The sequence below is a fragment of the Python bivittatus genome, unplaced genomic scaffold (genome assembly GCF_059951505.1).
Source record: "Python bivittatus isolate LINGU-HERP-01145 unplaced genomic scaffold, Pbiv_v1 ctg000840_np1212, whole genome shotgun sequence".
NCBI lineage: Eukaryota > Metazoa > Chordata > Lepidosauria > Squamata > Pythonidae > Python > Python bivittatus.
In genome coordinates this window covers 47,353,107-47,374,878 of record NW_028277113.1, presented here as the reverse complement: position 1 = coordinate 47,374,878, position 21,772 = coordinate 47,353,107, and the positions used below count along the sequence as shown (strand labels likewise).

Genomic DNA, 21,772 nt, shown 5'->3' with positions numbered 1-21,772 from the left:
AGGGAAGGGAAGGGAAGGGAAGGGAAGGGAAGGGAAGGGAAGGGAAGGGAAGGGAAGGGAAGGGGCAAGCTTGAGAACTGGGCTGTCCCCAGAGATAACTGCTGGACATGATTAATGGACTGCATGGAGGTAACCAAACAGGATGGGAATATGAAGAGGGGCAAACTATAGTTGGACTGAAGAATACAGAGAACAAAGGTGAGATTGGGGAGTCATTAAAGATGAAAAAAAACAGGGATGGAACCTTTATGTGGAGATACCTTGGTGTCCGAGAGAAAAAGAATAAAAAGAATTTGGGGTGATTCAAAAATATATGGTGACTGAATAGATCTTGTATGCTGGGATGTAATATGACAGTGAAGGACAAGATTCAAGATATTTTTGGCTTGTTTGTATTTTTGGGAGAAAAGTTACTTGTATTTCAATTATATCAGTTTGCCTTTCTGAACTGAGGAGTTTTTTGCATTTGGCTGGGCTATGGCAGCCAACTTTATAATTTATACAGGAAGTGTAAAAACACCATTAATATGATTTATGATTTGGTCCATTGGAGAAGTCAATTTTTGCTTTAGAAAAGATGGACAATGCTATCCTGGCAGGTAATATTATTGAATGTAACTTACAACACCAAAAATCACTGTATATACACTTAGATGACACAAAAAATTCATAGATAATGAAGGCTCAATGAATCTAAGTTACAATGGGGATTGGGATTCTTTACCCTTCCAAATATTACTGTATTACAACTGACAGGTCACTACTCTGGTAGACGCTGGTCAGGGTTGGACCTCAACAACATTGTTGATGATTGACAACCCTTTTCTTCCTTTCCTTTGTTCCCATCCAGATTTGTTTTCTCTGCCATCTTTGTTTCCTTCTTTTGTATTTCTTCTATTGTTACTTGTTTTTAAATGTTTTTAATGATTTGTAAACTGCCAAGAGTTGCTGGGAGTTCGGTGGCATATAAATTTAATGTATTATTATTGTTGGTCACACAGTCAGCCAGATGTTTAGACTGGATTTGGCATTTTTATCCAACTATCAAGTCCTTCCCAAAGACCTGGGATAGGCAGATGTTGTTGTTTGATGGTGTTAAAGGTATTCTTGCACAATGTAAGCTGTTCTAAGTAAAGCTGCCTTTTCCAATTTACAGATGGTGATTTTGTCAATGCCAATGGTCTTCATGCGGTGCTCCAGATGTTTTGAGATTGCATCTAAGGCACCTATTACTGTTAATACTATCTTTGCTTTCTTTTGCTCCAGTCGTTCTATTTCTATTTGCAGCTCTTTGTATTTTGTAATTTTCTTTCTCTTCTGTTCTGTAGTCTCCAGGTATTGCAGTGTCCACTATCCAGACTTTTTTGTCTTTCTTATCAATAATTGTTAAGTCTGGGGTGTTGTGTGGCAGGTGCTTGTCTGTTTGAATTCTAAAGTCCCTGGGGACTTTAGCTTCTTCATTTTCTATTACTTTGTTTTGTGGTCCCACCAGTTCTTGGTTGCAGGCGAATAGTATTTCTTGCAAATATTCCAATGCACCATTGTTGCTACTTTGTTGTTTGTACTCTGTGCTATTGTTTGTAGTCACTCTGTGCAATCTTCTTGCAGCAGTTAACAAGGTGGTCCACTATTTCTTCAGCTTCTTTGCAGAGGCGGCATTTGCTGTCTGTTGCTGTCTTCTCAGTTCTGGCTTTATATGCATTTGTTCTTAAGGCTTGGTCTTGTGCAGCCAGAATTAGCCCCTCTGCCTCTTTCTTCAACTTTCCTGCTCTTAGCCATTGCCAGGTCTTCTTGTTATCTGTTTTGCCTGCTAGTTGTGTGTGTGTGTGTGTGTGTGTGTGTGTGTACTGGCCATGTAGTACTTTGCCTTGCCATGCCTCTTTCCTATTCTTCATTTGACTTTTCTTATAGGCCAGTTTGGTCTCTTCAGTATTCAGTAAGCCTTCATGGTGTACTAGCTTCAGAGCACCAATGGTCCTTGGTAAGCAGAGTCTGTCAGCGTCACTGCATGGATGAAGGGCATGATTCATTGTCATTATTTTTCTGGTCTTCCTATCCAGGGCTTCTAGATCAGCTTCTTCACTCTTCTGATGTATTCACTCCTAACCTTCTTCTTGACTTCAGTGTGCTTGATGTTGTCAGCTTGAAGGATGCCCAGGTATTTGTAGTGACCTTCTTCATCCAGACTCTTGATGTTGTTTCCATAGGGCATCTTGATTCCTTCAGTTTTCACTATTTTCCCCCTGTTAATGATAAGGGTGACACATTTGTCCAGCCCAAACTCCATTGCAATATCTTGGCTGTATATTTGGACAGTGTTGAGCAGCGATTCTATTTCAGATGGTGTTTTTCCATACAGCTTCAGAATGTCCATGTAAAGGAGGATAGGCTGGCAGATGTTTTTAATGTTTGATAGCCATGGCCTGACTTGTTAGGTATTGTTGACAGAGGAATCAATGCAATGACAAACAGCAGTGATGATAGTGAGTCTCCCTGAAAGATTCCTCTCTTGATATTAACCTCTCCCAGTCTATCGCCATTGACCAGCAACTGTGTCTTCCATTGTGCCATTGATCTTTGCACAAAGCTTCTGATGTTTCTACTGACTCCTGTTATTTCTAGGCACTTGATTATCCAATCATGTGGCAGGGAGTCAAATGCCTTCTTGTCATCAATCCAATCTACATTCGAGCTGGTCTTCCTTGTCTTGCGGTTTTCCAAAATCATCTTATCAATTAGGAGCTGATCTTTTGTTTGTCTGCTGTTTGGGCAGCTTCCTTTCTGCTCAGATGGAAATAGCTTGTTTTCAGCTGGATGCTGTTGGACAGCATCAGCTACCACACCAGTTAGCAATTTGAAAGTTGTTGGTAAGTAGGTGACTGGCCTCTAGTTGCCTGGTGCTACCCCTTTTGCTAGATCTTTCAGTATCAGGTAGGTTTTGCCAGATGTTAACCAATCTTCAATTCCACCTCCTTGTAGTATGTTGTTAAACTGCTTGGCAGTTAGTGGGTGCAGACCAGTCAGATGTTTCAACCAAAAACCATGCAGCTCATCTTCACCTGGTGCTGACCAATTCTTGATCTTCCTTGCCCTTTTCTCCACCATTTCTGTTCTTATTGCAAGTTCTTTCATTTCAGCTTCTTTTTTATTCTTATCCACCTCCTTTATCCAAGCTGCATTCTTGTTGTATTTTTTTGGGTTGTCCCATAGCTGTGCCCAGAACTGCACTGTTTCTTCTTTGTCAGGTATTGACTGGTTCATTGCAATCTCTCCATTGATGGATTGGTAGAAACATTTCTGATTCGACTGAAATTGGAGATTCTGCCTATAGTATGCAATTCGAGCTTCGTATCTGCTGATCTTTTTGGCTATGGCTGTTATTTGCTGCTTTGTTATTTCTGGTGCTTCTTTGAAGCTTCTTCTGTTTCTGATCAGGTGTTCTTTGGTCTTCTTGTTCTTCAGCTCCTTTTCTTTCTAGTTCCTGCTTGCTTGCATCTGATCTTAGCATGCTGATCTTATTTTCCAACCTGATCTTCCATTTTGGTGGTGCACTGTTTGGCTTTTTTTCTTGTTGGTTGATTTTTGCATCCAAGATATTCAGTTATAACTGCAGCCATGCTGTACATTAGTTGGTTTGTTTCTTGCATTGAGCTGGTGCTTATATTTGATATTACAATATTGGCATCTTTTAATACTTGTGCTAGCTGTTTCTTGGTAACAAGCTTCAATGCAGGCAACCTTATTCTGTTGTTTTTGTGCTGTTCTAGATGCTCAATTATTCTTTGTTTCAGTTCCTTTTGGTTTTTAATTAGTGGGGTTTGTTCTTTCTGAGGAAAAGGCTCTACTGTCTGAGCTACTTCTGGCAAGTTTTCAATTTCTTTGCCCTGGGTAGACCTTTGCAGTTCTTCCAATTTTACTTCCATGAATACTTTATTTCATGTTATAAATGGATGTTGATCTGCTAGCCTTCATTCTGTTACTTCTGATTCTGGATGTTGTTCTTTCCAGAAGTGGTACATTCTTTTCAGATATCCTCTTCTCATTGGACTTGATTTGTAATAGCAGGTCATTATTTCTGTGTTTTCAGTCTTAATATATTTGTGACAGGTAAACAACTTTTCTTCCAGTAGTCTTGCAGCTGTTGGCACTGATTGCTCAGCCAACAGTCCTGAGTCCTGTAGCCTACTTGTTGCCAGATGTCCTTGTTGACGACCAATCCAGTATAAGTTTCTGTAAATTACATCTCACCATATTGTTTATGGGAGAGACACTCTTTGTCTGGCTCCTCTGATGAGACCTGTTCAGTATGGCTGAACCTCTGGCATAGCTCTCATTTTCCTCAGAGCACAGAAGCCCCGCAACCACGTCAAGGTAGTACCTTGTTGTTTTTATTGTTGTTGTTGTTGGTCGCACAGTCAGCCAGATGTTTAGACTGGATTTGGCATTTTTATCCACCTATTGAGTCTTTCCCAAGGACCTGGGATAGGCAGATGTTGTTGTTTAATGGTGTTTTATTATTATTATTTGAGATCCAGAAGTTCCTTGTACCTAGGCTATAGAATGTTTTTGTTTTTTACTTATTTTGCTTTTTTTAATTTTAAATTATTTCATTTTCTAAAAAGTATTTTAATAAATTTTTATACTTCTAATCCATCCAGTAACCAATTTCTCTTAGCAGATTATAAAGTTACTAAAAGTATTACATTTTTTTAAAGTTTTCAAAAACACCCATAAGAAATGAAAATGTTTATTACTGTAAAAAAAAAAAAGATGATAATATAAGGGTAAGAGTAAGGAAGGAGATTGGGCTATGGTGATTTTTTTCATAGATAATTGTTGTTGCTTTACAAAATATTTTCCCTGTTTTCATATTTTAAGGACCATAACCTGAGCTTGTATTGTGTTCATTCAGTATTCAGAGACATTTAGCATCAGATGAACACAACTGTAGTACTATGGAATCATTACAAAAGTTGAATATATTATTCCAGCTGAATTAACTTCAAAACCTGAATTTTTTAATAAGAGTTTATTTCCTTTGATTTTAAAAGTGCTGAAGATGTTACCTAGCTGGGTAATGAAACGTTTGAAGAAAACAACCAAGCTCAGAGAACCCCAAGGTCTCCACAGTTTTAAAAGTGCATTTCTGCTTTTTAAAAGACATAGGATCCTATACAAAGCCAATTGATTTGCCAAGAAAGGCCTCATCCAGAAAGAGGGATTTCCCTTCCCTTGCTAAGTTTCTTAAGACAAGGATTGAAACTGAAATCTTGTCTACACAAAACAAGTATTTTGTGTATATTGTATCATGAGAAATCTCATATAGTGAAAGAAAAAGAATCTCAGTTGAGAGATATGAATGTATTTTCACTTTTGTAAGGATTTATGTCAATAATTTGGGGCAATACATTTTGTTCTAAATTAATTACATGTAGGTAGGGTTACCAGACAACCAGCAAAAGGATGAGATGGCCTCCTTTTTGTCCCCCTGTCCTCTGTCCAGCAGGCATAGCCTTAAAATCAAATATTGTTTGGCTTTTTGAGTATCTTAGTTTTTTTTTTTTTTAATTTTGGACTGTTTTCACAACAGTAGTCATTCAAACTTTCTTATATTGTGACCTTGTAAATTGTCTGCTTCTTTCTTTCCCTCATCCATTGACAGAGTTGACAGCCTACATTTACATTATTTATTTCCTGATTCCAACAATTAGCTTCAATCCACCCTCTTCAAATCTATGATCACTGTAGCCTGCGGACCACATAGCTAATCATACATTTCTATGGTGAATTTTGAGAAGTGCATCATTTTTTATTCTATATTATTGCTAGCATATGTTCTTGAAAATAGAAATTTGTTGGAAAAATATTTGATCGAAAAACCTGTTTTTCTGATGCTGGAAAAAATAATTTTATATACATGTAGACCAAGTTTTCTCTCTCTCTCTCTCTCTCTCTCTCTCTCACTCTCTCTCTCTTTCTCTTTTGGCAATGTTTCACTGCAATTTTTGTCACAGATGCCAAGAAAAGCAGTGTGTCCTCCTTTTCCCCCTGTTTGCCCTCCTTTCCACTTGTCCATGTCCTCCTTTTGCCTGTTCAGATATCTGGTAACCCTACATATAGGTAAAATATCAATTGCACTCCATAACAAAGTTGGACTAAGTTGAAAGGAGCATCAGCTGCTGGGTAAAGAACATACATGTGCACACATTCACAAAGATATCATACAGACACACACTATACACCATACATCTCCAAATATGCACAAACTCTTCCGTCTCCCCTCCAGCAATCTTAAATGTAATAGAGCAGGCACGTTCATTGATATACATAACGCACACACATAATATACACACTGGGTCTTTACACCCTACATCCTTCTGTCTGGGAGTGGTGGCTTGGTAGTTCTCAGTGCCATCATCAAGGGTTGCCTTGACCTGATGTTCTCCCTGCAACCCCAACACAGCCTAGGCACACAATACAATACAAATACAAAATACAAATACTTTAATGACCAAGTATAAAATATATACAAGGAATTTGTCTTCGGTGACGAACAGCAAGATCAACGGTGCGTTTGGATAGCAACAGGAAATTTATAAATAGTAACAATAATAAGGAAATAAACTCTCTAGCCACCTCTTGACCCTGCAGCATTGAGTCATGTGTCTAGGGAAATCAGTCCCTTTTCTCTTTCAGGTTTTGCAGGAAGAAATACCAAACAAAAGATAAACAACTTTTATTTAAAAGGAGGGGCAAAAAAACAAGAAAAATGCAAAAGTTCATTTTTAATTTTAAGGAGTCACATGACCCATTCATTAACAAAGGAAATGCAATTATAGAACTATTCAAAATTCAGACAACATCTGAAAACAACCTCCAATAGAAAAATATTCAGGACAATGTAAAGCTCTGACAAGATTCCAAAGTGATTCATTCTATTAATGGAGAAGCAATTGAAATATAAAGAGATACCAGTTTGCATAAAACATACAAGAACTGAGCTTGTGTAAAGACAATAAGCACCAGAGACAATAAAGTAGTTTTAAAAATACAAGAAAAGAAATTAAACAGGGCACTGTCTTAGCCAACTTTTTCCTCTTCTTGCCAGTCAATGACCCTTGGAACAGATGTTGCCTTTGTGCCAGTTTGTTATCTAGAAAACCCTCCTTCCTTGAAATGCCAACTTTACTCAGATTCTTCGCATTCTCTCTCTCACCCCTACCTGGTCATAAAGCTTCTGGCTCTTTTTCTCCTGGAGTTCTGCTTTATTTTTCACAAGGACCCAGGTCCTCTATCTCCGGCTAAGAAGAAAGCATTGTGAGAGTCAATTCTTTCTGCCTACGTGGTAGAGATCATACCCAAGAGAAGATCTTGTTTTGAGTGGCTAAGCTGGCAACTTGCCATCTGACATAAGGGGCTGGCAGGCAGACTGTGAGAGTAAATGTAAGGGCGAGGCTTGCCTGCCCATTCACTATACTCCTGTGCTCACACACAGACATGTATTTCTCCACACACTAATGCACACATCCTCTTCCCTCCCTCATTTCTGTTCCTCTCAGTGATCTAGAGCAATGTTTCTCAACCATGGCAACTTTAACATATGTGGACATGCTGGCTGGGGAATTCTGGAGGTGAAGTCCACACATCTCAAATATGTGCCAAGGTTGAGAAACACTGATCTACAGCAAGGTTACTGGGAGGAAGGGTTTATCAAGAATACTGTCCCCCTCTCAGTGACTTGGTTAGTAAACTGCAGTTTTAAATGTTTCAAAATTATGGATTTCTCTCAAAGCCAGAAATTTTATTTGATAAGAACACTTTTAAATGTACGCTTCAAGATTTCATCCAAATACTCAGAAATAAGCATTCTTTCTGTAAAGTTTCCTTCTCACATGGATTTTCTTGATAATATATTTCCAAAAATATTTCCTTTGAATTTTGTTTTCTTTGCACAGTGTTTCTTCCAACTCCATTCTGTTATGTCCACAAAGTTTGTGATTAAGTACTTTGTTTAAAAGTGAATTAATATCTACCACTGAGTTGTTGATGCATTATCAAGCCACCACCTAAACCATCTGCACATTTGGATTTATAATGTATTTTACCATAATCCAGCCATTGCTGTGGGAATATAAAGCTTGTCTTCATTAGTGATATATCAACATAGCAATGGCTGGATGATATTATAAAATGCTATAAATTCATAGCATAGAAAAGGTCTAAAAGGTACCAGCCCATAGTAATAAATAAAGTATAGTTTTCCCTTGGTTGTCCACTTCTGAGAACCAATTCAGTGTTTCCTAAAGATATAGATCACGCATGGCAACCTGTAGATCAGGAGCTGCCTATAGCACTTAATCATATAATGTGTATCCCCTGAAACTGTGAGAAGTTCAGCCCAGTTTTCTCATAGGCCCTGCCAATATATTTACCATTTGCTGAAAGTGTGTGTGTGTGTGTGTGCGTATACGTGTATGTGTGTGCTTGCATGTATTCCACATGCAACCTCAATTGGTTCCATGTGCATAGAGAGAATGAATCTATCTATCTATCTATCTATCTATCTATCTATCTATCTATCTATCTATCTATCTATCTATCTATCTATCTGAAAGAGACTGCAAAAGTTGTCTACATTCTGATCTATTGCAAATCATGTGTGATGAAAGTTCAAATGCCAGGAACATATAGGTTCATATAATCCCATTCCTCAGTTTCCTTTCTGCACTGCAAGGATCTCTGTAACAATCTTGTTTTGATATTAACAGCTGATTTGCAAGAAGTACCAGAAAAAATTACTTGTGCATTCATAGCAACTTAACCATGTTGGGCTTTATGAGTCACTATGGAATCTTAATTCAGAAACAGCAGCATAGGAATGGTCTGATGGTTTTTATGACCATGACCATGATAGAAAAACTGAAACACATACATCTAATGCACCTTTAGCTTTGGTCATATTTTATTTGCATCCATTTAAATAATATATACATTCCTAATGCAAATTAATATTGCCCTGAATACCAGTAATTTGCACTAAAGAGAACATTGCATGGGAAATTGTTCACTAGCCGATAGGAGAACTAAAATTAAACAGTGCTAGGGTGCAAACTATTCTGAAAGATACAGTATACATGCCACAATTAGACATCACTGTTTTAAGACTGAATGAGGTGGGAGAGAATGGATCCTTTATCTTTGTATCCTATGATTAATTTAGCTCTGTTCAATCCTTATGTAAATTACAGGTGCATTGTATTCCATAATTATTCTTCGTATAATCACAGTGCTCTGAAAAGAGTAGATGTATCCAAAATATTTGCATATTGAACAACTATTTTTCTTCCACATAGCCTTGACGTTTACAGAGTTCCTATTACCTGCTAAATGCTTAATATAAAATTAACAATCCATTATTTGCAGCAAGTATTTTTTTATTAAACAGTAACAGATCAAGATCATGTTTAATTAAAATTAACTTGCTTATGAAAGCCAAATGTACTAATGATTCACAATGACCTTTTATTACCTGCAGTCCCTTGTTTTGGCTGGATGATTGACAGCTTGCTGTTTGGCTCCTGTGTTGTATTTCAGCTGACAAGACTTTTCATTTTAACTCAATTTGCCTGCCTATCACAAGCTGGTGGCGGGCCAGGCGCAAGTCGCCCAGCTTTGCCTCAGCAGCTTGCTCCATTTCTCATTAGTACGCATTTATTCAGTGGAAATTGGAAGACAAATGCTTGAAGGCATGTGAACTAAGTATAGCAAATTAGGTTTAAAGACTGAATATTTATAAGTATATTGAAATGGCTTCGACTTTTAAAAAAAGATTGTGGGTGAATTGGAAGCAGGGAATGTAAGAGAAAAGGGGAGTGGGAGGACTCTAAAAATAATACTATGGGAAGTCTGAAGGCCCCCTTCTCCTCCCTCCCTCCCTCTCTCTCTCTCTTTCCCTCCTTAGAAAATATGTCAACTTTTCTGACAATCTCTCTTCATGTGTTGAAGTTTCAGCATCTCATGTGTATAGGAAGTGGGAAAACATGAGGGTCATGTTCATTTGCTGCTTGGTTATCTCTTGCTTTGCTTCAAATTGCCTTGTTTGTTCAGCACTAGCACAGAAACAGATGTTGCTCTACAGAGCTGGATCATTTACGGTACCTCATGGTGCAAAATGGAAGGCCTCCCAGGCTATCCAGCTGGTCTTACAGGAGTGCTGGCTTATGCCTACTGAAGTATGACAACTGCAAGTACTGTACAGGCTGCTGTTTTATCATCTAGTTGTCATTCAGTGTCTAAATCCAATGTATAAGAATGGTTGGGAAGTGGGGAAGGGAGGAGGGACTGGGAAAGAGTGTCATTTTTTGTTTGTTTATTTCCATGGTTGACTGCCACAAACTCCCTCCTCCTTTGCTGATCATAATGTGACTCATTACCTTTGTCATCTAAGGATTATCGGCAAGATCGCTCAGAGCAATCGCCTTTCCCCACATAGCTGGTACTAGAAGGTAAAATAGATTTGTCATTTATGATCTGACCACTAAGCCGTGTTCTGAGCTCCATTACTGTGATTAACTTCTCTAGAAGAGAAGTTTACCCGATTGTCATTTGGGATACCACAGTGGTCAACAGACTGCCATGCTTCCTAGGAAAATGTCAGCCAATCTGATATGACTGTGTGGCTTGTGCTACTCAAGTGGAAACCTGCTATTTCAGCAGCAGCAACACTTGCCTGATTATTTTGCTTGTCGTTGTTGTGTGTTCTGTGCTTCACTCCCTTCCCCTCCCTGCCCCCCAGTCAAGATTTGGTTGCTTTGGCCCTACATATGTCAGTTACCATTTCCACACTGCAGCCTACAACAGTCTAATCGGCTTCGTTATGCCTAGGCTGCATAAAGCCAAGGAGGGGAGTCTGGACCTTTCTTTTGTATTGGGGGAAGTTTTCTCTTGCCAGAACGCTGCCATTTGACATCTATTGTGCCTTGTGGCTATCCGCAATATAGGCCATATTCTGGAACCAGAGCTTTTTTCTGGCTTCGTCATCAACAAACCAACTTGATTCTCCCTGATTATAGTAACGAAGGCAGTCCAAAAAAAATATGCACAGCCTCACTGTACGTCACATTGAATCACGGTGTTGGCCACACAGAACTGACCGCAACCTCATTTCTTTAGACAAATACATGCTTAAGGAAAAAAACTCTTGCAGAAAAGCATCCAAATCATCTTTATTTGCCATACATGCTTGCACTGTTTTTAATTTTTGTAAAAAGAACATTAGTTATTGTCTTTTTCAGATGCTTCTGGGCTGGGGTTGCTACGCTTTCCTGTGAATTAACCTTTGGGTTCTAGGGATTCACCAAAGCTGATCTGGCAAAGGGGGGTTAAATATGGATATTCCAAAATGCATATAAGCAACCACCTATGCTTGATCTTATGTTCTAAGGGCGCTCTGGTTTTGTATTGCTAAGGCTTGTTTTCACACTGATAGCTTAAAGGAGTCATGCTGTCTCTTACAGGACCCTGCCATGCTGGTGGAGAAATAGTCAGTTTTGATTACTAAGTGAGAGATGCAGCCCCAGACAGGAGGTACATGCTGGTATGCATGCTATCAGAATGATTTATGCAAATTATGCATATAATTCCCAAAGGAATTTCTCCTCAAACTGCCAGGATAAATTGCCGGAAATTAGCCATAAAATCTGTCATGCTAGGAGCAAAAGGTGAAGGCTACTGGGAAGGCAAGGACATTTGCCTTCCCAAGCTTTCCAAGTTATGGTGGGCGTCTGGAAAAGGTTTGGGATTTGTGTCAAAACATTACACGGGATATGGGTTTTCCCCCATTAACTTGTCAAAGTGCCACGCATAATTTGAATTTGCTCAGCCAACAGTAGAAATTATGATGTGATGATGATATTGCTAAGGGTTCCTTAATTCCCAGTATCCTAACCTCACAGTTCACTGTATAGTTATTTGAGTGCATCGTTTTGTAATGCATGATTGAAGCGTCGCACATGGCCTTTGGAAGAGAGCTTTGAATGCTGGAGCTGGTATTGCAACCCTTACAGTGTGTGCAAACGCATAAAAATATCCCCCTCTTTTGGTTGTGGCATTTCAGTGAGATGTCCAGATAATGGTTTTCCACACCTATCAATTAAGAATTATATCTAAAAATTCCAAACAGCAAATATTCCATTAGCCCTATGGGGAAGCATTAGTGTGTCTTTTTGGCTCCCCCCCCCCACTCCACTGCCCACTTTTCTCTCCTCAATTTCTTTTTCTAGCCACATCTAGTAAACCTAATTCAGTGGCCACTGTAGGAGCTTATAAGTTCCACATTTGTAATGGCTTAAAGATCTTATTTTGTTCTGCTCTTCTCTTTATTTAAATGCAGAAAGTGCTATAAATGAGAGTTTACGAATGTGTTCCTCTTCAATGAATATCCGTGCAATCAAAGAAAATTTTATTCTCAAGCTTGAAGAGAATCATGAAGTCAGTTTGAGAAAAGGAGATTTTGTAGCAATTTTTCCTCCAGTTCTGCACCTGGACCCTGAGATCTACGAAGATCCTAAGGTAAGCATTCACTGGTATTACACATATGATCTCAGGCATATTTCTGCTACCAGGCATTTTGTAATACAGATCTTTTTTTTTTTTTAAGAAAAGAGAAGAAAAAACTGCTGTTCCTTCTTGTGGAACAAATCTTCCTACTTTCAGATCTTTTCAAGGTGCCTGCTGCAGGTCAAAGGATTCATGGCCAAAAGAGAGAAATAATGGTGATGAGATTGGCTGCTTACCCCCTTTGAGAAGAACTGACAATTGTTCACTGACTACCATAAACTTGAGGCTAAATGTGGGCTTTGTTTGGAAGTGGATCATTGGATGCCCAAAGAAGGCGGAATAATAGAAGGTGGCTTAAAGAGCAAATAATGTGGGCCATTTAGTTAAGTGCCCCCAAAGCATCATTGATTCTCTAAAGCCCTATAATAGCAGTGTCTTCTTGAGACGTATGGTTTTTCACCTCTCTTTATGGGGATTGGTCTTTTTGTGGTCAATTAGTATGGCGTTGTGAACTCAGGATTGTAAAGCTGTTGCTCTGCAATGAAGCTTTGAGGGTAATTGTGTCATCTCCATGTATTTTCCCTTTTCTGAGGCTAAAGTTAATGAATATCAAAGACTGCAAATTAATCCTGTCTAGTTCAGCTTAATGCAGCTCCAGAAGTTCATCACCTGCATGCAAATTGGAGGGCTGTTCCCTTAGTTTTTACTGAGATATTTTGTAGCTGGGTTAGGGATGCTGTAGAGACAGAAATCCAAGTCACATGGCTTTACAAAAGCCATGAATGGGGACTTTTTGTGAAAATTCTATTTTTTTCCTGAATTGCAAGGGTTCCAGGAAATGGCATTGTTGCTGGAGTCACAGTTTATAGGGCATATAGGCCTCTCCAATCAAGTGATTCTGAGCAGTATTCAACTCCCCAAATCCATAATTTGGGTTAAAATAAATTTCTAATAATTAAAAATTAAAAGCAAGATCATACATTATAAAACAACCATATACAGTAGGAATCAATCATTCCAAAAACACAATTAAAACTGATTACTCATCAGAGGGATAATCATAGCAGCCCTACCCCCAGATCTTGGTGAAATAGCAAAGTCTTCACAGATTTTCTGAAGGTTAGGAGGAAGGGGGATTTCTGAACATTGATTTTTTTTTCCCCCACTGGTAGGAGCAAACTTTAGGGAAGGGTCCATTAAGTATATTCCCACTTGGACAAAGGAGAAGTCTTGAGAAATGCCACGTTCCTCTCAAATCACCAACATCCCCTAGTCCCCTTTCACTGACTGACAATGAGCTGCTGAGCCATTTTCAAAATATGGTCCTTGATGTGTATGAGCCTAATTATTTTGGAATTAGGTTATTTGAAGAAGCACCTGCTTCCATCTAGTCCTCTCTGATCTTTACATTCTGGTCAGGATAACTTGCTGACCATTCCATAGCTTTTTGATTAGTTTCAGTATACAGATGGGTGTTCCTGTTCCTGAAAGAACTTTGGTGGGCCCCAACCACAAAATGTTTCTCACCTAAACTGAAAATCTGCTTTTCCTGGCCTTTCCTAGGTTTTTCCTACCTGCCTTTTCACAGGCTGCTCAAAAAATTGGTTGATACATTCATTTTTACTTTTTAAAATATCATGTGTATTTTATTGTAAAGCGCAGGTGCTTTAATGTAAATTGTTTTGATTGGTAATTATTTTTATTTGCATTCTGTGATGAAATAAATAAGTTCCAGGAATGTGAGAATTGATGAAAATTGCTACCTTTTTCATTCTGCCGGCAGAAAAGTTATGCTGAATCAAAAATCACTTCCTGACAGAAGGGGCACTTCCAGCCATAGATGGGCTCATTCTGGAGCCAGCCCATTTTAATGGAAAAATCACTATTGTTAACTTTTGAGAACATGATGCTGAAAATAAAACATGCTGCTTTCTACGCTTAGGATGTTGACATGTATTTATAGAGTTGGCAGTTTACATAGGTAAAAGTATCAAGAAGTATAATGCTAAAAACATTAAGCATATAAGTATGCATGAATCAGATAAAATCAATTAAAACAAATTATTTAAAATAATCAACTTGTTTAAAAGTCAGTATACAAATCCTAGGATCACATAGGTCCCTGAAATCTATGGCTGTGGCTCCTAGAACCCTTTAAAAATTACTACAAAATTTTATTTTAAATATTAAGTACATGAATTGTAATTGCATTCAGTTAATTAATTTAATGTGATTTAAATATAACACCACATTAAATCAAAATTGTTTTTTGTTCAGATCCAGCTACTTTTGGAGTGAGGCTTTCTACTTGCTATTTAAATGTGGCCTTCAACCCAAAATACTGTTGCACCCCTGTGCCTTGTTGACTGATGTTCTTAACATGATGACAGATTGGCACAGGTCAAAACAGTTTATCAAGCATGTTACACCCAGTGTAGTATTCTAGTTAAAACTGTGGTACTTTGCATACTGCAGTGTTCTTTTTAAATATTTGTAATGCAAAGCTGTAATTGTATTGCTTGTTTGTTTTAGCCAGAAAGTATGCAAATGTTTATGTGATACACCTCTCTGTACTTGTATACTCTTACTTGTACCAAATGGGCTTGCTCACTATATTTATTCCTGACTTTAGCGTGTGTTTGTGTGTGTGTGTGTGTGTAATTTATAAGGTTTATAACGCACATTTCAATTATGACTTTCTCAAGGCAACTTACAGCAATCAACAAATGTAGCAACAATTCTCAAAGTAACAACACAAAACCAAGTCATCTAATAAAAGTATAGCTAAAAAAAATATTAAAAGTGTGTTTAGTACCATTAAAAACAGGTACTGTTAAAATTAAAGTCAAGTTAGCACGTTGGATAGGTCTAAATAGAGAATAACACCATTTGGGTAGCATTCAAAAAAGACCCTTTCAGTCATCTGCCTAGCCTTAGAATGCTTGAGTACAAAAAGAAAGACCTCAAAAGTTAAGCTCAGTGAACGGGAGATCTGTATCTGAGACCAACCAAGGATGGTTAGGTGTTATTACCTGGCCTGGGCATAACTTTCAATCGAAGGCAAAATGTATGAAATACATGAGGGATATCATTATAACCAACTTTAATTCTTGGCCCCTTCAATAATTTGGTGTGTAGACAAGTTCAAAAGTTGAATTTAGCTCTTATAACTTGTAGTCTTATCCATATTTTCTACGCACCTGCTCAAATAACAGAGAACCCAGTTTGACTTGGAATGGTCCAACTCATGTAACACTAAAACCAATTCCTCATGAGGACAACAAAGAAGACGAGAAATACAATGGAACATACAAAATCTGTTTGGATAAACAAAAGGTTTTGAGCTGCACCACACAATAGCAAAGTTGGTGTCAGCCTGCTTCAGAGGCTGGGATATTTCATAATTGTCATGGCACAGTGAAAGGTTACTCACTGTAGACACAAAAGTGTATCTCAGCTATTTAAAGAGGAGACTCCACTATTGCTCTAGGCAGCTCATATTAAGGTAAAAAACATAAACAACCATTAACAAAATATTGAAAGTTAAGATCAACGAAATAAAGTTAATCATGTAGCCCTCAGCTACATAATATTTTCTCCCTGAGTTGGTTACTTACAATTACTGTATATTGCACCATCTGTCCTGAAGACCCATTGGAAAAGCAGTTCTGATTCTTTTTGAAAAAAATGGGGAAGGGCCCACCCTCACTTCATGAGGCAAGCTGTTCCAAAGCCAAGAGCCACCATGAAGAAGCCCAATTTCCTGGCTACCTCTCCTGTGACTTTTTGGGAGGAGGGACTCTTGGCCATACAAAGTAGGTGGGCAGATCCTGTCTGGATCAGATGGTCCTGAAGGCAATGAGGACCTGAGTTTTAAAGAGCTTTGGGAATCCTTTAGAGTTCTAAAAGCTGAATTTAATAAATCTTGAATTTAGATGAGGGGCAGATAAGCAGTGAGTACAAACCCTTCAGAAGCAGCAGGGATACAGTTTTGCTTGGCTGTGCAGGATATAGTTCTGGTTGCCTCATTCTACGCTAACTTAAGCTTTCTGATCATTTTCAAGGGCAGCCCCAGCTCATCAGTGTCACCAGTTCCACTTAATGTAGGCATGAATTTTTACTACCAAGGAATTGCCTCCAATCAGAGTTGGAAAAAAATGATAGGGCACATTTCTGCCAATTAGAGGTATAAAGCCTACAAAAACTACAGTGGAAACCCTGATTCAGGTTTAGCATAGACTAAAACAAATCTCCCCAGTTGCCCCTCCTTCAGCCCACAAAAAGATGAAAGCCAATTTCTTGGTGCTCCTATTTGCATAACATGGCTTACTGGCAGAATCACAGTTGAATCTGCTAGTGTACAGAACTTAAAAGATGGGCTTTCAGTAAGGATGAGGTGAGAGTGCACATAAGTGTGTCTGAAGGACCATCTGTAAGTTGTGCTTTAATGCATTCACTCTGAAGTCCCTAGTCTGTATTCTTCAATGATTTCCTGGTTGCAACATACTTTAAACAGATGGGTCCTTTATCAATTACTAAAACTATAAACAAGGACAGTGTGCCCTTCTAGTTTTGATTCCAGTCGTCCCAGATTTTCTGTATGAACATATTGCAAGGTTGCCTCAATAGTGCATGTTAATGCATTTAGACTCTCCTTCACACTCCTTCACAAGTTAGAAGGCTTTCCAGCAGGGAATTTCTAGTCCTGGAATGATTCTTAATAATCTAAGGGATTATTTAAAATTATCATCATTGTTGTTGTTTGTGGTGGTAGTTGGCAAGCTTCTAATTGTTATCCTTCCTACCTTGGTCATGCCTTGACTTACGTCATGTTTATTTTGCTGTTGCACATTCTCCCCGAAGTACCAAGGTCACACCATGACCAGTCCCTAGAGCATGGCATGGCTTCTGTGGGACTTGGTCAAATTTAACAAGCAGGGAGATGAAACTGAAATTGGGTGTGGAGTAGAGGAAAATGATAAGGTGGTGGTTAAGAAAGATATTGCTCAGATGTTAGAAAAAGGGAGATAGGGTATAGAGCTGAACAGGGAGAACAAAAGCGAAGAAGGGCAGTCACACTGGCCTGAGGGAAGTGAGTGGTTTTACCTCCCCTTTTTTTAGTTAAAAAAGCAAATGCCAAAACCAAAATACATAGTGCTTCTTTTATTATGTTTCTTTTTATTATCTTAATGTACTGTGTTCGTGTTTCTGTGTCATCACCGTATATCCACATGGAACTCAAAATCCATAGACAGATGAATAGTCATCCAGTTTGTTTTAAATGAAATCCAGAAGGAAAGGTATCTAAAGGTGTAAAGCATAGGAGACCTGTTCATAAAATAGGATACATGGGCCTGGGTTGAGACAAGAGGGCCACATTTTAAGGCTTCTTAAGACACAAGTGTAGTCTTGCTTGCCTTCCAGAAGTATCATGAGCAAAAACAAAGATGCTTTTAGATCCATATTACATCTTTGGAACCACTATCTTAATTCTCTTATTTTTTTCCAGGCATATAAATTTGACCGCTATGTGGAAAACGGCAAGAAGAAAACAACCTTCTTCAAACAGGGAAAGAAGCTGAAATACTTTCTAATGCCTTTTGGCTCTGGAAGCAGCATGTGTCCTGGCAGATTCTTTGCAATGAATGAAATTAAGCTGTTTCTGATCTTAGCATTGGTTTATTTTGATATGGAAATAATGGAAGCCAAACAACTTGGACAGGAAAAGGATAGAATAGGCTTGGGTATTTTATTGCCAGATTCTGACATTATTTTTCGTTATAAGCTTAGGTCTTAATACAGAACCTCTAATGCTGATATAACTAATGTCTTAATCAAATTAGTTCTGTCTTTTTTATTAAATATAATACAGCATTTGTATTTTCTGGGTGCCTTTATAGGTTTGCTGTATTGCTAAGAGAACTTGATACTAAAACTGAAATCCTTTGCTGGAAAGTAAAATCTACTCACATGGTTCAGAGTAAACATAAATAAGAGTCACCTTTTCTGTAGACTCTGGAAGAATCCCAAGAATAAGTATTGCTTATATTTGTATCCTGCTATTGCTGGCCTAAGGTATAATAACAAGGATTTATCTTTTGTTCCTACATACACATAAAAGCAAAATGTCAAAAAGGCTAAATGCTTTGTCCATGTTGAGGTATTTTTGTTTTGTAGCCAACAGTTTCCTTCTACTGAGGAGTCTAATGTTCTCACTATGATACAGCATGTCAAAAGTTGGGAAACTTGCACTTCCAGGGGAGAAATGGCAAACTGAAGATGGCTCCACTGAGACTGGAGTGGATGACTGTGGCAGAATGAAGAGCCAGTGAATAGACCAACTTTTCACGATTCCTCTCCAGGCAAGGAAAGGACCAGGATCGCCCATAAGTGCTCCAGACAGTTGCTCTTCACAAGGAGACCACAAAACAGCAGTCTCCAGCAGGTTTAGAGCTCTGGGAGTCAAGGGAACGCCATTGTAGCCCAAACTGCAGTTAGGCACCTTTAAAAGGATACTGGGTCCGCATACTTGCTATCTTAATCACTTTTGGAAATTGCTTGTTAACTGCTTTTTAGATATTAGGAACCTACATAACAGCAAGATATTAGGGACCTTCATAACAACAGTAATGTAACCTTTACTACACTGGATGAGTTTCCTTCAATTCTTAGTGAAAGAAGTTTAAGGACTTCAATATAATTTTAAGGGCTTAAAATATATATATATGTATATATATATATATATTTTGGAACTAACAGCAAAAGGTGATTAGAACTTTGATATTTTGGAAAGTTACAAATGGACTAAGGGTCCAGATGGATTTGAAATAAAATTTTGAAATTAATTATAAGAATCCTTCCCGTGGTAAAATGCTGTTGTTTTGAATACTTAAAAAAATGTCTATGATAAGATGGGATTTTGAAGGTTGGATACTAGAGGGGACCAGAAAGAACTAAAGATTACAATGAAAGGAGAAAAGCACTTAAATTTGACTTACTAATACGGAATGGAGCAAAATACTTTAACACTGGATGTACTGAAGGATATTTGTGAACACTGGACCCAGAATTTAATTTTAAAAATGTCTGCCATCATAGACAGATTGTGTTTGGAAGACAATATGGAAAAGAAGTAAGCTTTACTGGATAGGACTAAGACTGATTTGAAAGTGGATTCAAAAACAATGGGGTATGGGAATGATGTGAAAGGAGATGCTATACTGGATATACAAATGAAACCAGTTGATGTCTTACCAAATCAAAAAAAAGTGACCTGGATAACTCTGTTATATTGGATTTACAAAACAGACTTGTTAAAGTTTCAAAGAACATCGTGAGATGGGACAAAGAAAAAATTAGAAGAAATCAAGTTCTAGGACATTATTTGAGGGGATTAAGGATCGAGATTGTTAAAAGTAAAGGGAAAGAATATAAAAAGATCAAGACTGTTAAAAGTAAAGGGAAGGAATATAAAGTGAGTTTATTTGATTAAGGTTAAAATAGATATGTTATTATCTCTGGTAACCCTTAATGAACTTTTGCTGACCAGGACTGAACGATTTATTTCTAGATAAGAGATGAGAGATATGGGAAGAAGATATTTGTTGTATTTTAAGAGAAGGTGGTAAGTTACTAAAACTTTATATTTGTTGTTATGAAGAGGGAAGCCATTTCTTTCTTTTCTGCACTTCCTATTATATCTTTTTATTCTTTTTTTTAAGTTTGTATTCTTATCTTTTTAATTGTAATGTTTAATAAAATTATTATTAAAAAAAGTTGGGAAACTCAGTAGAATTTTAGCAATGCTGACAAACCCTTTCCCCATCCTCTTTTATGTATATTCTCTGTAACTACACTGGTATAAAGAAGATGGAAGATGCTCAAAAGACTCTCCCATATGGATACTATAATAAATTGAGATCGCTTGAAAAGTGTATGACCAAATTAGGCAAAGCAGTTTGGCTTAATCTCAGCAAGGCACTTCATTTTGCAGAGGTGAAGGGATTCTCCTCATAAGAGAAAGAAGGAACACAGTTCTTACTGAGGCCCTTTATGTTCCTTCAACAGCTTGACCATCAGTTCCATAACCAGAATTCATTCTGCACATACTGTGCTATACATGCACAGAAATCTTTTCTTAGAAACAGAGATGTGTGGCCTTGCAAAGCAGCTTCAAAGGAATGTTTTGTCCAAAACCTTATTCAACCCCGATAGATTATATGCAGTGTAACATAATTTATGCAGCATTGATTAACTGGAGAAGCTATCTGCCTGTGCTATTGGTACTCCTGCAAGGGAGGAAATCAGGTTTATTTTCATGAAAATCAGATTTATTCTAGGTGGTGATGGTGCAAACCCGGTGGGCAAATACACTGCATAGTCAGTTGAAGCTCAAAATCTATCGATCTATCTATCTTTCTATCTATCGATCGATTGATCGATCGTGCATTCGGAAAGTATTCAGACCCCCTTCACTTTTTTCAATTTTGTTATGTTGCAGCCTGATACTACAATCGTACAAATTCATTTTTTTTCTCATTAATCTACGCTCAGTACCCCATAATGACAAAGTGAAAACAGAATTTTAGAAATGTCTGTAAATGTATTAAAAAGGAAAAACTGAAATATTACATGTACTTAAGTATTCAGACCCTTTACTCAGTACTTTGATGAAGCACCTTTGGCAGCAATTACAGCCTCAAGTCTTTTTCGGTATGATGCAACGAGCTTTGCACACCTGAATTGGGGGATTTTGTGCCATTCTTCTTTGCAAATCCTCTCAAGCTCAATCAGGTTGGATGGGGACTGTCGGTGGACAGCCATTTTCAGGTCTCTCCAGAGATGTTCAATAGCGTTCAAGTCAGGGCTCTGGCTGGGCCACTCTAGGACATTCACAGAGTTGTCCCTAAGCCATTCCTATGTTGTCTTGGCTGTGTGCTTAGGATCATTGTCATGTTGGAAGGTGAATCTTCGGCCCAGTCTGAGGTCCTGAGCTCTGTGGAACAGGTTTTCATTGAGGATATCTCTGTACTTTGCTCCATTCAGCTTTCCCTCAATCCTGACCAGTCTCCCAGTCCCTGCTGCTGAAAAACACGCCCATAGCATGATGCTGCCACCACCATGCTTCACTGTTAGGATGGTATTGGGCAGGTGATGAGCGGTGCCTGGTTTCCTCCAGACATAACGTTTAGAATTGAGGCCAAACAGTTCAATC

General features: G+C 38.2%; 1 protein-coding gene across 2 annotated transcripts in view; it reads left to right on the top strand.

The window, feature by feature from the left end:
• The window catches only part of CYP7B1 (cytochrome P450 family 7 subfamily B member 1), a 104,744-nt gene extending 84,387 nt beyond the window's left edge, over positions 1 to 20,357 (top strand). The window contains exons 6-7 of one of the 2 annotated variants that reach the window (XM_088130615.1): positions 12,392 to 12,570; positions 18,068 to 20,357. In XM_088130615.1, the coding sequence (XP_087986741.1) occupies positions 12,392 to 12,570; positions 18,068 to 18,355 (467 nt within the window). In that variant the 3' untranslated portion in view covers positions 18,356 to 20,357. The remainder of the gene's footprint in view (positions 1 to 12,391; positions 12,571 to 18,067) is intronic. The other variant, XM_088130616.1, reaches the window with a different exon arrangement.
• Positions 20,358 to 21,772: the final 1,415 nt, after the last annotated feature.